Source organism: Vigna unguiculata, chromosome 5, assembly GCF_004118075.2.
Source record: "Vigna unguiculata cultivar IT97K-499-35 chromosome 5, ASM411807v1, whole genome shotgun sequence".
Taxonomy (NCBI): domain Eukaryota; kingdom Viridiplantae; phylum Streptophyta; class Magnoliopsida; order Fabales; family Fabaceae; genus Vigna; species Vigna unguiculata.
In genome coordinates, this window is record NC_040283.1 from 11321222 (window position 1) to 11338065 (window position 16844).

General features: G+C 27.8%; 1 protein-coding gene across 1 annotated transcript; it reads right to left on the reverse strand.

Moving 5' to 3' along the window:
• Positions 1-9397: 9397 nt before the first annotated feature.
• On the reverse strand, positions 9398-12032 carry LOC114184354 (laccase-7-like). Its single transcript, XM_028071666.1, has 5 exons — positions 11683-12032; positions 11332-11573; positions 10981-11109; positions 9862-10830; positions 9398-9681 (listed from the first exon to the last, which is right to left on the reverse strand). The coding sequence occupies exons 1-5, from the start codon at positions 12030-12032 to the stop codon at positions 9398-9400; spliced, it is 1974 nt and encodes a 657-aa protein (XP_027927467.1).
• Between the last annotated feature and the right edge of the window lie 4812 nt (positions 12033-16844).

A 16844-nucleotide genomic window follows, 5' to 3' on the forward strand; every position in this document is an offset into this window, starting at 1 on the left:
TGGAGATAATTTAATGTGTGGTTGGTGATTTTTGGTTGAGGGGATGGATTTGTGATGGTTTGGGCAGGTGAATGGTGTTGGGGATGACTCTTTGTATATATATATTTTTTCTGATTAATAGGTTGTTATTTGGACATGATTTGTGTGGATGTTTTTGTTTTTTTTTTTTTCTAATACATGCGGGTGTTGGAACTAAATAGTGGTAATGGAAACTCTTTGTTGAAGTTCATTTTGTAATTTTGAATCACTACAAAAAATTATATATATAACGACGTCTTTAATATGGAAATTATTTGAAACCGTAGTTTTTTGTGATAAAATTTATTAATGATATTGAATGAACTTTATGTTTATTTTTGTTTAATTTTCTCACGAGTTCTAGTATGAAAATAGGATTGACAGATTTAAAGCACTTACAAGAATAAAAATATATTTGAATTTGAAGCAAATAAATAATCACCACCGAAGTAAATATTATTCATAAATTTTCTGTCAATCTATAAATGCTAGAAGGATGAATACATCGCTAAATGTACCTAATGGACTTTTACCAACAACTTTTGTTTGTCGGTAATCCATTGAAAAATGCTATTACTAATTGATTTTTACAATTATCGATGAATATAGGTCATTAGTAAATCGAGTTTGTTTTTTTTTTTAATATAAATAATATGTAAATTTAACATTTATATATTGTTGGTAAAAAAAGTAAAGATAAAAATATTAATTTCATCTGAATATCAAAAGAAGCCAAGGCAAAGGGATGATAAGAATATACTATCTCAATTGCATATGATGACTAATTACATAAAGAGGGTCACAATTTAAAAAGAAAAAGGTATGCTAAAATGAAAACTTGAAAGGATAATTTAAGCAAAAAGGACAAAATAAAGAAAGAAAAGAAATGGGGAATCATGTTGAGACCATCAAATTTTGTCATAGAGTTAATCTTTTAAAAATAAAGCAGTCGGGATTTGAAATAATGTGTGACTATCTTTTTTTATCCATAAAAGTAAAAAATATCTCTCGCTACCCCATTGAGCCAAAAAATAATATTTTTTTTTTCAAACAATGTTCACTACAAGAAAATTCCTCATTAACAACCAATTTTAGTGACCAAAAGTTGTTAGTTAATGACCAATTTAGATACCAATTTACAAAATAAAAAATTATTGGTTATAAAATTAGTCACTATTATGAATAAAAATTTATAATTGGTGGTTAAATTGGCCACTAATTAATTCAAAACTAATTTAGAAATAAATTCCTTTGATATCAAAAACTTTGGTAGCTAATATTTAGTGACTAACTTTCTTTGGTAGTTAAATTATAGAAATCAATTTAGAGACCAATTATAATTTTTTATCCATAATTGTAATTAATTTTGTTGGTAGTCACTGTAGTGACTAATTTATATACAAATTTACAAAATAAAAAATTATTAGTTATAGAAATAGTCATTGTTATAAATAAAAAATTATAATTGGTTACTAAAATGAGTTGTTAATGAAACATTTTCTTGTAGTGAATTATTATTGCAAAAGTTAACTTAAAGTGGACACCAAAAAGCACCTAGTAGTCTAAATCAAAGGTAATTTTTTTAGTGCAAATTAAGGCCTAATTATTTTTAGTACTAATATTTAACTATTAAATTAATTATAAAATTATGTTTAAAAAAAGGCCAAAAATATTAGTACTAATATACCTCTATTAAATTAATTATAAGTTTATGTTTGAAAATAATTTTTAATTAATTTTTTATTAGTGTCTACTACATTTTATTAGTATTAAAAATGATATTTAATGAGTCAAAACTTTTTTCCAATAAATTATAAATTTTTTTAGGAAAATAAAAGATTAGTTATCTTTATTTTCTTATAATCAATTTTTATTCTATTTTCTTGTTTGATTTTTCTATGACTTCAATTTTGATTATATTTTATTCTTTTATTTTTATGTGAATGTAATTTTGATTATATTTTCTTTTTTATCTACATGTGACTTCAATTTTAATATTAATTTTTTATTTCATCTCTACGTGACTTCAATTTTGATTCTCCTTTCTTCTTTTATCTCTATGTGACTTTAATTTTGATTTTATTTTCTTCTTTTATCTCTTTGTGACTTCTCATCTACTAATTTCACTTTTTTCCCCTCATTGCTTTCTTCTATTTTAGAATTATTCTTTTGAAGGTTTTGAAAGATTTCATTCCTTAAATCTTATACAACTGTGCGTACCAATATTTTTATTCTCATGGTTAATATGTTTTTCTTTTTATCTGTGTTGATGTTGTTTTTATTCTATTTATTAAATTTTTATTAGTATTATAAATAAGAAATGTGTTTCTTTTGTATGGTTTTGTTTAGAGATTAGGGTTTAGTGTTCTAGTTGAGAAACAATAATTTTTTTTAAATTATTTTTTATTAATGATTAATCTCAAAATAAACTTTGCATGTTTATGAAACATTTGAGACTTGAGAAATATGAAGTGACTCGAGACTTCAAGATACTACAAGTTCACGATCGAGTTTACTCTCTTGACAACTGGAACCATGTTTTATTGTCTTAACTCATTCTTTTTATATACTTATTTTTAGTAGTATTTTATATATTATAATTTTTTTTATTTCATATAAAATTATATAGATATGTCAACTAGAAAATTTGAATAAGACTATTAGAAAATCCAAAAGAAGGAAAAAGTTGAAGCTTTAATTGCATCACAAAAAGACATTGAATACATTTATAAACATAGATAAGAAATATGAATTAGAAAATACAATTAGGTGTTCTTTGAATGAACAAGATAATAATAATAATAATAATAATAATAATAATAATAATAATAATATAGATATATGTGAAATCAACAATAGAGGAAGAAAAATAGTTAATGATGAATATAAGTTTGATTCTCAAACTCATGATAACGATTAAAAATATATAAAAAAATTACACATATTAGTCTTGTTATATATTAAAAAAATGTTAAATGAAATTAATTTTGATAATTTAATAAATAATTTTATCTAAAAAAAACTCGAAAAACTTGAACAAATTTTTGTCAGATACCTTCGTTTGCTTAAAAGTCTTTCACATTCAAATTGGCTCTTCTTTCATATATTCAAAATTCCACCTTCTCCATCTATTGTTGGATTATGTATTCAATATATGTCTCTGTCCCCCATATTTTACAACACATCTTACTGGTAATTTTATTAAATTCCATTTCTTGTACGCATATTAAATGAATATAATTATTTCTTATTATTTCTTGAAACTTTAGTATTTTCATTTATTGAACTTTGTTTTCCCCTCATTCATTTGCATCCTATTTTTATAATCTCTCTTTTCCTTTTCCTCACGCTGCTACTTTTTCATTTTGCAACCAATTGTAACTAAATCCTTTCAAGAAATGTAAAAGGCTTCATGGGTATATTTGTGAACTGGTGTGAGGTTTAGGCAAAGTGGTAGAAGAAGAAAGCATGAAAGAGAAACTTTGAGAATGAATTTATTACATAAGGTATTAATACAAAGGTTTATATATAGTAATACATGAATAACAGAAATATACAGACGTAACAGACTGCAATATATATATATATATATATATATATATATATATATATATATATATATATATATATATATATATATATATATATATATATATATATATATATATATATATATATATATATATCCCTAACAACTAGGTTTCCATTCTTACCTCTACAGGAAAATAGACATTTAATGTTAGTTAACAAAGTAAAAGTTTATACTATCCAGTCAATAACATCAGATTTGTTTCGCACATGCAATAATCGACTATAAAATTGTCGATGCTAACTTTTTATTAATTTTTAATTAAGACAGTTTAGCGTCAACTAAGGTATTACTAAATAAAATTTATTTTAAATATTAATTTAATTTGTGTTAGTTTAGCTGATGCTGCTAATAATGATTTATAAAAAAAAATGTAGTAGATTAAGGAGATGAAAAAAAAGAGTATAGATGAAAGAGAAAAGTATTCACAAAGAAGATGAGTGAAGATAAGTGTGAATGAAGAAAATGATTGTGAATGAAAACGAGAAAGAAACCGTAATTTACTTTCTCGCTTTATTAATGCAAGAAAATGTATATAGAGAGCGAGAAAGAAAACTGTGAATAAAGAGACTTTTTGTCTTTAAATCCAAGACTTTAAATTAAAAGTAAATTACGGTCTCTATTCACCATCGTAAAAGCTACAAATTTATAACATATAAATGAATGTCGATTTATTAACTTAAAAAAATATAAATATTAACATAAAATAAAATTAATGTCAATTATGCTAATGTTAATATAAATATTTTTACTTATTGAAAAAAAGGTAGAAATAAATAGTGTTGCCTTCTGTCTAAGTTGACTATATTAATATTTAACATTTAGTATTGGTTTAGTAGATGCCAATTTAATACTAATACAAATATTTATTTATTAAATAAATTAAAAATAATTAGTGTCAACTTAAAGTTAGTTAAGTCAACTTTATTAGTAACTAAATCATTTAAAAATAATTTTATGTTTTTTAACATTGCTAAGAAAAACTAATCTTTTATATGTATTATTGTCGGTTAAGTTAATTCTAATATAACATTATCATTTAATTAATGTTAATATTTATAAGTTAATTTGGTTGTTTTTGTAGTCTATATTATTGTTGCTAACTCTAATTTCAACTTATTATAAGTGTGATAAAATTGAGAATGAACATAATTTGTATATCGTGGCATGAATTAGGAAAGCTCTTGTTGTAACAAATCTGATATGACAAATAAATACGTTGTGTTGTAATGGTTACAAAATCAAAGCAAACACTAATCTGATAAGGCCATTTTCGCTTTATCCTACCTGTCCCTCTTAATTATCCTTGATTTATCTTTTTAACATAAAACAATAATTTTGTGAAAAATCACTTGTAAAAATTTGTCATTTGTTGAACTATATGTGTTTTTTTTGGTTAGTATTGTAGTTATTAGGATTTTTTTTTTTGAGTTTGTTTTTTTGGGAGGTTTTTGTCTTCCGTTTTAAGTTGATTACTCATGAGGTAAATATATTTGTTTTCTTATTTTTATTTTTTATTCTCTTTCTTTTCTTTTTATTTCTTTTTATATTTTTGTCCTCTTTCAATTTATTTTTTATTTGTTATTACTGATAATATAAAACTTTATATCATGATCATTGTAATATCCCATTTAATTTATAAACACAATTAAAGGAAACGTCCCACATAAGATAGTAAAATCACGCAGTCTTGGAGTTCCCGACATCACTCCTACAAAACCAAGCACACCACGATGCCAACAAAAGCAGGATAACAGTTTTAACTAAGAGTTTACAGTCTAATGGCAACGAATACAGGGGCCATAGCCCTAAAGAAGACATCAAGAAGAGAAGTGTAAGATCCAGTCCCGACGACTAAGCGGTGGAATCACCATTCCTCTGTTGACCACGAGAACTTCGCCCATCTGCTCCCATCAACCAAGTCGATGATCATCGCAAGAAAGAATAGCCACATACAACACAACCATGCAACGAAACGGGTAAGCTAGAGCCAACAACATATGCATCATAAAGTCAAAAGCATTTTCATCATCTCACATCCAAATAATCAACCAAACATGTTATGACCCTCAATCAATACACTACGACTCGACTCGACTCATCCGGAGACGTATAACTTAGTCGGATTCAGCGGATGCATGCACTTGTGGTGGATACCTCTGCTCGAACCTGAGCTGCTCATCCCCGAGCTATGTGTTACAAGTGTTACGATGAATCAAAACTCCCTCACCACAAGGTTAGCCCTTAATGAATTTCAGGCCTCCTGCTACTCTCACCACAGGAGTCAGTCCGCTCTAAATGAGACTAACTGGCCCCTTAGAGTGTCAGGATACAGTCCTTACCTTGAATCCTTACTTAGTTATACAGATGGGGCACCACCATGGACACCCACTAACAAGGCCATGGGATTACGTCCCGACCATTGAAGCACAGCCCTGGGAACCTCACCTAAAGATCCTCAAGGACTTACGCACTGACACAAATCCAGCAAGCATAAAACCACAATAGGAGAATATTAATCATGTCCACATTCCCACGTCCATCTCAACACGATGACACCTCATTTGTATCGCATGTTTAATTCTTACCATTGGTCACCACCCCTTCATGAGTATAGGGCCTCATCTCATAACAATAATGTGTCCCTTTAGTTTCAAACCACTCATTAATTTCTCATGCCAAGACCATACCTAACCCGTCATACGTCATTCATAATTCATACCAAACATACAAAATACTCTATTATACACATGTCCATCATCACACAATCATACTTAACCAAAATAGATCACTCGGGAACCATCAAACATCCAAATCATAGCACAGTCTCGCCCAGCACCTCGCTCAGGCAGAGGAGTCTCGCTCAGGCGAGCTCCCCCTCCGCCTAGGCGAGGGCACAAGAGTAGGAGCATGAGCAACACGGGATCTCGCTTAGGCGAGATCCCTCTCGCCTGGGCGAGTTGCCTGCTCGCTCAAAAGTTGAGCGAGTCGCCTGGGCGACTTTTCCTGCGAACTGGCCAAGGTGAGCCCTTGCTTGTCTCGCCTAGGCGAGATTGGGTCGCCTGGGCGAGATTTACAGATCTCGCCGTTGTTTCACCTGTAACCGCCATGTTTTCCGATCAAATAACACATGCAAAGTACTTCCACACATCAAAACGACAGATTCAACCATGCAATCAACAATCAACCATAAACAGTTCCAAAGGAGGACTCGAAACCAGAACCCTAACTTCCCGTACCTGGAAAAGGCTAACAGTTGGGTTTTTGGGCACGAACAAGAACCACAGCAGCTCCTAGAGCCCGATTCGCAAGTGAGCAGAACAATGGCCAAGCCAAACGTGAATCTGAAGAACGTCGGAACCCTAGCAGAGGTAAAGACGACTGTGGCTCAAGGCAAGGACAAAGCTTTTTTTGAGAATAGTAAGGGACTTTAGGTTTAGGGCAGACCTAAGAACTTATATGTTGGGCCGGCCTTAGGCCCATTTACAAGGGCAGCCCACTAACCTTAGGGCAGAAATAAAAATGGGTTCTTACAATCATTTAAATATTCCTTTTTTGTCTAAAAGACTCATCTTTAGTCTTTACCCTGATTATTGGAAAAAAGGAAAAAAATATCCTAATGGGAGAAGCTTATGGCTTTTTGATAAGGACTGAGCTAAGCAGAAAAGAACAAAACATCAAATGAAAGATATTCTTGCAACACTAATCATAAGACAATACATTAGTTGATTTGTATTAAATTTATCTTATATAAATTATATTTTTCATAACCTCATATCAAATATTTATAACATATATAACTTGCTTTACTTTCTTAAAGTTAATTTAGATTTCGTTTTCACCCAGTCTAAATTTAATGCTACCAAATTTTAAATGAAAAATAATTTATGAACATTTTAATTTTGTCTATATTTATTATATAGTTTTTTTTCTATCTTTCTCATCATATCACATAACCTATAAATTTATCTTTTTTATTATCTTTCTAAATGTATTTTAAGTATTAATACACCTTTTTAGTACCCATGAATCATTATTAGTGTTAAATTTTGTTGACAATAACGTTTTCCATGCAAATAATGGTTTTGCTCCTAATCTATGAAAAATAAGTTTAACGAGATGAGACAAAAATGAAATAAAATCTGAATTACTAATAGGTGAAAGAAAATCTATTATATTTGGTAGAGATGATAGAGAAAGAAAAAAAGATAAGAAAAGAATTAGTGAAAGAAAAACAATATTTCAACTAAAAAAATGAGTATAAAGAAAAAATATTTTATTTAGTATTAATGTTTTTATTAATTATTATTAATATTATTTTATTAATTATTTATTACTGTTATTATAATAAACAAAGTAATAGAGCTAGAAAATATACTATAATATATTACAAAAAATCAATTTACTTGCCTAATCAACTATAAATATGCGTGTGTCAAATTCTTTTCATTGACAAAAATACATTATTAAAAAATATTTAAAACACTCCAATCCATATATTTTAAACCATAATTACTTAACCTTTTCTTTAATATATGATAAATGCTATGCACACACATCTGGCCCGATTAATACTAAATCTGCGCACTCCAACGTATTTACGAGACTCAAGACTCGCCAAGTAACCCACCCTGATTTCAAAAACGTGAAAGTCAAGTTACTCAAATTTCTAAAAGAAAAAAGTTATTTTAACACCTTTTTCAATTTTGACTTCCATTTTACATCAAATTTAATAATAAAATATTTTATTAATGTTATAAAAATAAATATATGTAAAATATTATAATAAAATAATAGTATTGTGAAGTGTTAAATGGTAGTAATAGAAAATTTGTAGTGTCAAACTATCACTGTTCTTTCTAAAACGAATTTCTATTTAATACAATTTCTTTCTTTTTCTTACTTTAAGTATTTTAAATGAATTTAAGAGTTAGCAAATACCTGTTCCTACAATCATTTGGATTAAACTGCCAAATTAAAATATTGCTCTCTAAATGTCATTAGCCTTTATGTCAGCGTTTATTTCCTCTACTGTGATCCAATAATTAACCTACTAATCTTATACATAACACTTCCCATTTTGTTTTACATCTGTTCAAATATCATGTCAATAACTCCGGGTGTTTGTTTCCATCTATATGTATGACAATGTGAACAGTTGCTCTATGATATATATATCTGTCAATATTACTCTGCCTTTTGGTGCCAATAATACTTAATTCACCCACAATGTTTAAGTTTCCTTTAATAGGTATTGAGGTATTTTATTATCTAGTTAGTTATAATGCAACTTTTTGGGTATATACACTAGTTATTTGAGTGGTTTGATTTATTTTACTTCCCTGAATTTCAGATCATCTTATATTTAATTATAAATGCAATAGTTACAAAATTTATATAAACGAACTCTTTTATAATAAATCTGTAATGGCAACCATGCTCAAAAGCAATTATTTAGATTATTGACTTCCGTGGTCGGTTATAACATTATTTCCATTTGAAATTCTTAAAGATTGCTGATACAATTTATTTTTGCTGGCAAGATTCCATTTGGTTTTGCACACTCAACAATATTACATTAACGTAAGATACACTCACATCTCACAACTAGAGAAGGTGAGAGTGTCGAGAATAGTTCAAGTGTGAGTCAAAGTTTTATATTGGATAGAATAGACAACGTTAAACACTATATAAGAATAAAGATACATAACACCATTGTTTTCAAATTTTAGTATAAAACTAGTATCAAATACCTCATATGTATAATACTAATGTCATATATATCTAGAACTACAATCTTTGAATAACCATGAAGATAACCATAACATATGAAACATAACCCAATATCCCAACAGAGAGAGAAACATAACCGAATAACCCAAGAGAGAGAGATGGTGTCAAACTTTTTTTATCAAATATTTGTAAGTTCAATCCAGAACTTGGATAACATTTAGGCATATCAGCAGGTGGTGGAGGGACTGAAGTTGAAGGCATTGGTCCGTTCCCAACCTCAAAAGTCATGGCTAGTCCCCACGGCACATGATCTTCCATATGGCAATGCATCAGCCAAACCCCTATAAGTAAATCAACTCATTAGTTTGTCACCATATATAGTCTAGTTCATACACCTACATCTCAACAATGTTACTTTAATATTTACTTGCAGAATATTTATTTTAGTTTAACTTAATTTGAATGTTTATGAATTTCAAACAAAAAGTAACTGAAACAATCAACATAAAGAGACTCAATACCTGGATTGTCTGCGCGGAATCTGATAGCAGCCCATCCTCCCAGAGGCACGCCAACAGTGTTACGTAATTGCGGGTTATTCACATTAAAATTGGCTCTATCTGTGTCGTTGTCAAAATTCCCGAATCCTTGAGCCAAAACGTGAAAGTCATAACCATGAAGGTGCATGGGGTGGTTTTGCCCCAGAAGAAGTGCGGTATTCTGAAACACAATTTCCACAGTTGAATTGAAAGTGAGTTTCTTCGCCTTGGTTGATTTTGGAGCAAACAGAAGGCTCGTATTATAAGCATTGTCCAGATTGGTGAAGTCAAACATAAGTGGAGGTTTGTCAGGGAAATCTGTAGTGTACACTCCACTCACATTATTGTAGAAAGCTTCCAACATAGACATCTTTATACCCGCGGGGATCGCAAACGACTCGTTGTTCATGCTCGCAGAAGTCCTGTGACCCAATTCGCCAGCACACGACTTATTGGAAGCATTCTTGGAATCACACAGTTCTAGGTTAAATCCAATGGTAACCAACATGTGTTCATCAACATCAACCGGCACCGGAACCCAGTGTGGGGCCCCCACCTTGCCCGTCACGTTGCCGTAGAATTTAAAAGTCGTGTCTGTGTCGTCGGCGGGTGTCATAGTTGGCATTATGGGCTCTGATGATGGTGGCGCATTGTCGTAAATAACTGTGCCACGGGCTATGTTCTTGTCGTGGTCATCGAAATTAACAACGTAAGGAGAGGCTACCATGTAGTACGAACCGTTGGGTTGGTTCGCTGTGAATAACACGTCAGCACTCTGACCAGGGGCAATAACGATGATGTCGGTGTAGTAGTCTTCGGTGTATGAGGCATCGACGGCAACAACTGTGAAGTTGTGGTTTGCAATCTTAAAGAAAAGGTCGTAATTGAGTGCAGCGTTGATCATTCGGAGCATGTACGTCTTTCCATGCTTGACTTTCATCTTGAATGTCTCTGAATTATATACAAAAGATCAAATTTGAATTTTTGTTGCACATTTAGAGACTCAAATAATAATTTTGTTGTTTCAAAAATTAAATTTACTTATTGTGTATTTATGTGTGAAATAATCATTTTTAGCTGTAGTTAATGAAGCCAACATACCATCTTCAGTACAGTTGAGAAGACCACTGGTCAAACCATTGATTGTAAAGGCATAAGATGTGTTTGGCCCACCACCAGTAACCTGTGCTTCGGCCGTAATATCCTCAACATTAGAATTATACAAATCTCCTGCATTTAAATTTTAAAAAAAATTAAATATGAACAAAATTACGATATTTTGAAGTATTGCAGAATATAAGATGGTGTATGAGCTAGATTTCCATGGTAGACAGAGAAAAATGTGTTATATAAAGGTAAAAGAAAAATTTCAAAACAAAATAGCAAACTAACAAAGTTCTTATAGCAATCTTGTTAGGATATATATCTAAAAGAAATGAAATTAGTAGGTACCTAATATAATAGGAACTTGTTTGTACGGTTTAGGAAACAGAAATTTGCCCGAACGAGGGTGAATGATGAAAGCACCATGAACAGTTGCGCGTAAATATGTTGCATGAGCATGCCACCATAGTGTTCCTTCTTGTTGTGTTACGTTGAATTTGTATGTGTATTTACTATTTGGAGGAATTGGACACTGAGTTACATATTCAGGACCATCTGCCCAAATACTAAACCGCTGAAACACTCCATGCCTGCACATTTACTTCCAAATTCCAACCTCAGCGATGCATTATTTGTTTATCAAATCAAAAACTTTCTCTTAATTTTCGATGTTTGTTTGCTAAAGTATGAATTGTTTACCAATGAAGAGTGATATCGTATGGTCCCTCGTTGAGAACATGGACAATTACAGTGTCTCCTTCTGTCACATTTATGGTTGGTCCAGGGAAAAGTCCGTTCGCCGTGACAATCACTTGCTCTTGACAAAAGCGTTTGATGGTCGTATTCTGAATCTGAAATACATGAAATTGCAATAATATGAACATTCCTCTACACAAAGTTATACGTTCCAAAGTGAAGCTCAAGACGTGTATTATGTATCTAATATGAGAAGAGCTTACTCTGAAAGTGTGTTCAACAATGGCTGCTGAAGCCAGGGAAGAAGCTAGAAGAGCAAAAGCACATGCAAGCCAAAACTCCAATAGCTTCATGTTTAAGAAGAGAAACTAGAAGACAAATACAAGCTTTTTATCAAATGATAAAACTATTGGTAGTCTTGGTATGAAAAGTGCACTTGCATCACATCACATGCTATATAGCCGGGGAAATTTGTCGTCTTCTATGTTTAAAATCAAATTAAGAGAATCAAAATTACTTTCTCAAATTAAAAACATGGAAACTCATTAGGATTTGTCGTCTTCTATATGCTTATTTAAGTTGACGAGTTTGGTTTCGATATATTCATTCATTGATTCGATTTATAATAAGCAGTCACTTGCTTATTAATTATTAATTATTTTATTTAATGAAAATAACAGGTAGTAATTCAAGATTATCCAAATAATTTCTGAATAAAGAACGAGTAAATGAAACAAATTAAGATAGGACATAGGGAAAACAAATTATTTATCCTTGGAAACAATTATACTTTATTTTGATAGGAAATGAAATTATGATGAATAACTGAGAACCAAAATATTTGTTGAAGTAATTTTGAATGAAATTAGATAAATGATGGTACATATAAAAAAGAATTCCCGTTTGTTCTGTTTATCATTTTACATCTTTAAATTACTATTAATTAACTTATGCTTATCTAATAGACTTGATATTTATTTATTGGAATAGTCCTTTTAAAATGAAGACGGCTCACAAATTTTTATTTCACGACGAAAATATGAAAAATGTGTTCCAATTGTTAAGCAATATATTATTCACTTACAGATCTGCTTCTGGATTCAAAAATGGTTCCATTCGTGTCAGATGCATCTTCAAAATAAAATAAAAAATGGCCAAAACCCTGATTAATTATTTTTTTTATAACTAGTTTTAAACGCGTAGCACGACTTGATATTTATTTTTGTGTATTTTAATGATAGTAAATATATATTATATTAAAAAGAATTTAAAATTTGAAAAAATAAATAATAAACTGTTTTTAAATTTATAATTAAATATTAAATAAAATCATCACAAAAAATATTTATATATCTAGAAAATTAATGTATGTATAAATTAAGTAATAGACTTTATAAAAATATAAATGACAAAGCATGTGCAAGAAATATAGAATATGCATAGATATATAGAATAGTTTGACTAAAACTACAATTTAGTGCATAAAATACTGGTTTAATATATTGATAAAATTCATCTTATTTGTATATCAACAAACTTGTTTAATATGTGTTATTAGGCTTGTCTAGTCGGTATATATCTTTAAAGGTGAGGATATATCTGGTTAAGTTGAATAGAGATCTACAACTTTGGAGTAAGTCTCTAAGATTGAACTTCCATGAGGTTATTAAGTAATCTTGCTACAAGAGGAATCAATGTAAGGTTACTTAGAACTTTATCTTGGATCAATTAATTCTGCATATTTGAATTGGAAGTATTTGAAGGTTGTTGTATTCATTGAATTTATCATAGTTGCTTTTAGACATATAAACTAAATTTAACCTTCACTCCACTCAATCTATATAATTACTACTATTTATATTGCACTCTTTATCAAAATCTAAAAACCCAAAAAAGCAAACTACCAATATACTTGCTAAGTCCTTGTGGATATGAGACTTGTTCATACTACTACGTACCAGTGCACTTGCTTGGAAATGGTTTTTGAGAAACAACCATCATTAGGCTCATTTAATCAATATATAGACAAACTCGTCTAATAAGTGTATAGACATAGTTGTCTAATGTATATGAGTAGACTCATCTAATCAATGATATGGAATGACTCATTTAATATTTTTTGGTATACTTACCTAATCAGTGTATGAAAAAACTCATTTAATGGGTGTTGTTAGACTCATCTAATTAGTATATTAATAAAATTGTCTTTTGTGTATCTCTAGACTCGTCTAACTAATGTATGAACGAATTTGGATTCTTTCTTGGATTTTTCTATGTAGTTTCTCTGTTGTTCCTTCAAAATACGTTAATGGCCACTGATTTTAAAACTTTAAAATATATTACAACGATTTTTAAGTATCAATACAATGTACTTTTAATGCTCAGAAAGGGGACAACACCATAAAACTTGGTAGAAAATATGGACTCTATGAACTAACTCATTTAATTTGTTTTATTATATCTCTAATCATTGTATGAACAAACTCTTCAATGCGTATTGATAAACTCATATATTTAAAGTAAGGACAAACTTCTTTAATATGTATCGCAAAACTCGTATAATCAATTAATAAACTAAGTCATCTATTTGTATTAATAGACTCGTCTAAATTATGTATGAATAGACTCATCTAGTATCTACTATTAGACTCGTCTAATCATTTATGAATTTTCTTATCTAATGTGCGTTTTTAGACTTGTATATTTAGTGTATGAACATACCTGTGTAACTTGTATTGTTATACACATGTACTTAATCTGTGGACAAAGTTGTCTAGTATGTACTTCTAGACTCGTATAGTCAATGTATAGTTTGACTCATATAATCAATGTATGGTTTGACTCGTCTAATCAATAAATGGAGTGACTCATCTAATGTATTTTGGAATACTTGTCTAATCAGTTTAACAAAAAAAACTTATCTAATATGTTTTGCCATATTCATCTAATTAGTGTATGAATAAAGTTATCTAATATGCATAGTTATATATTCGTTTAATTAGTATATATATAAAGTCATCTAATGTGTATTAGTAGACTCATCTAATCAATCTAAGAACAAAGTTATCTAATATTTTTTTCTAGACTCATCTAATTAATATATGAATGATTTGTCATATATTTTCTTTTACATCAAACAAATGGATCAAATTTATTAAATAATAAAAAAACTTATATAAAAATCACATAATTCAAACATTGTAGAACACTTTTTCCTTCAAAATATTTCAAAGTTGTTCCATTAGTATCATTCATATACAATATTAGTACCAAAAATAAAATAAAATAAACTTAAATTTTAATTAGTTTTTCCAGAATTTTTATTTATTTTTTAAAAATTGTGATATATTTTTAAATAAATAATTTAATCCAATAAGCATCAATAAAATTTATGTATTTTTCAATGAATTTTTTTAAAATTTAAACTACTATGTCACATAATAAAATAATTATTAACTCTTAATTTTTTTTTAATAAATTAAACTATATAAAAAATAAACACAATCCAATAAATATTAAAAGTATTATAGTAATTAAACGTGTTTTTGATGTTGAAATAAATAATAATAATTAAAAACAAAAATGAATTTTTTAAATAATTTCTTAAATTAAACTACTATTTTATTAAGTTTTTTTTGTAGTAACTTTTTGGATATATAGTTTTAAGATATTTATTAATTATTGAAATTAAATTTTGTATAAATTAAACTATATAAAAACAAACATAACCTATTTTTATATTAAAAAATATTACAGTAATAATGTGTTTTTAATATTGAAATAAATAATAATAAATAAAATAAAACTACAACTAATCATAAAATATATTGTGAAACCTAAAATGTTTTTAATAAAAGTTTAAATATATTGTGAATATTTTTTAATTATTGAAATTAAACTTTTTATAATTTAAACTATATAAAAATTAATCATAATTCAATAAAAATACAATAATTAAAGTATATTAAAATAAAAATAAAATAACACTTATAATTAAAATATTAAACAGAAATAAAGCAGTTTATAAAATATATTTTACAACATATATTTAAAAATAATCTAAAAATAAAAATTATAATTACAACTATAATTTTTATGAAGAAAATGTTCATAACTATATATGAAAATACAAAACTGTGATAAAAAGCTTATAATTAAAATATTAAAGGATTTTAAATTTTTTTATAAAATATATTTTACAATATATATTTAAAAATTATATAAAGATAAAAAACATATTTAATCTATCAAATAATTATTGATTAAAGATTATATAATTATATTTTTTTTGAAAGAAAATCTCATAAAGATATTTTTTATGAATATTTTAAATAGTTTTTTGGATATGTAATTTTTATATAATAAAATAGTTATTAATCATTAAAATTAAACCTTTTTATATAATTTAGAAAATAAGGGAGTGTTTGTGTTACATAAAAGAAGTAGTTATTAGAGAGAAAAAAAGAAACAAAATGAAGTAAATAAAATAAAAAACTTACAGAATTTAGTTTTTTTTTTAAAAAAGTAAATAATAGGGAAATGACCAAATAATTATAATTATTTATAAGTGTGAATAAAAAAATGGATAATATAATAATTTTGTTAATATTTTTTTTCTTTGTATATAATATTAATTTCTTAATATATAATAGATATCTTCAAAAGATAATTCATCCCCCTTTCATTATGTTTCTAAAATAGTATTTTTCACCAATCATTAATTTTCGCATGTCATGTACACACCTTCCTCTTGCAATAAAAAAAAAAAGAGAGAGAGAGAAAGACATCTATTTTTTTTCTTTTTTCTTTAAACAATAAAAGATAAATGTGAGGATATATAATACAAAACATATGTTTAAAATTAAAATCAATCTTTCAAATTTGAAAAAGTTACTTTTTTTAATCTAAAATAACATTAAAATGAATAATTTTAAAAATAAATATAAAATAGGGTGCTTCATAATTTTAATGTAAAATATAATACAAAAAATAGGTATCGATATATATTAATATTAGAAACTTTGAAAATTTTGGATAATTCTTATAGTTTTTGAGATTAAACGTCAATATTAGTAATTATAAATTTTAATAGTACAATTCAATAGTCAACTTTGGTTATATCAATTTTTTTTTTATAAATTTGACTAAAAATTATTTTAATGTCA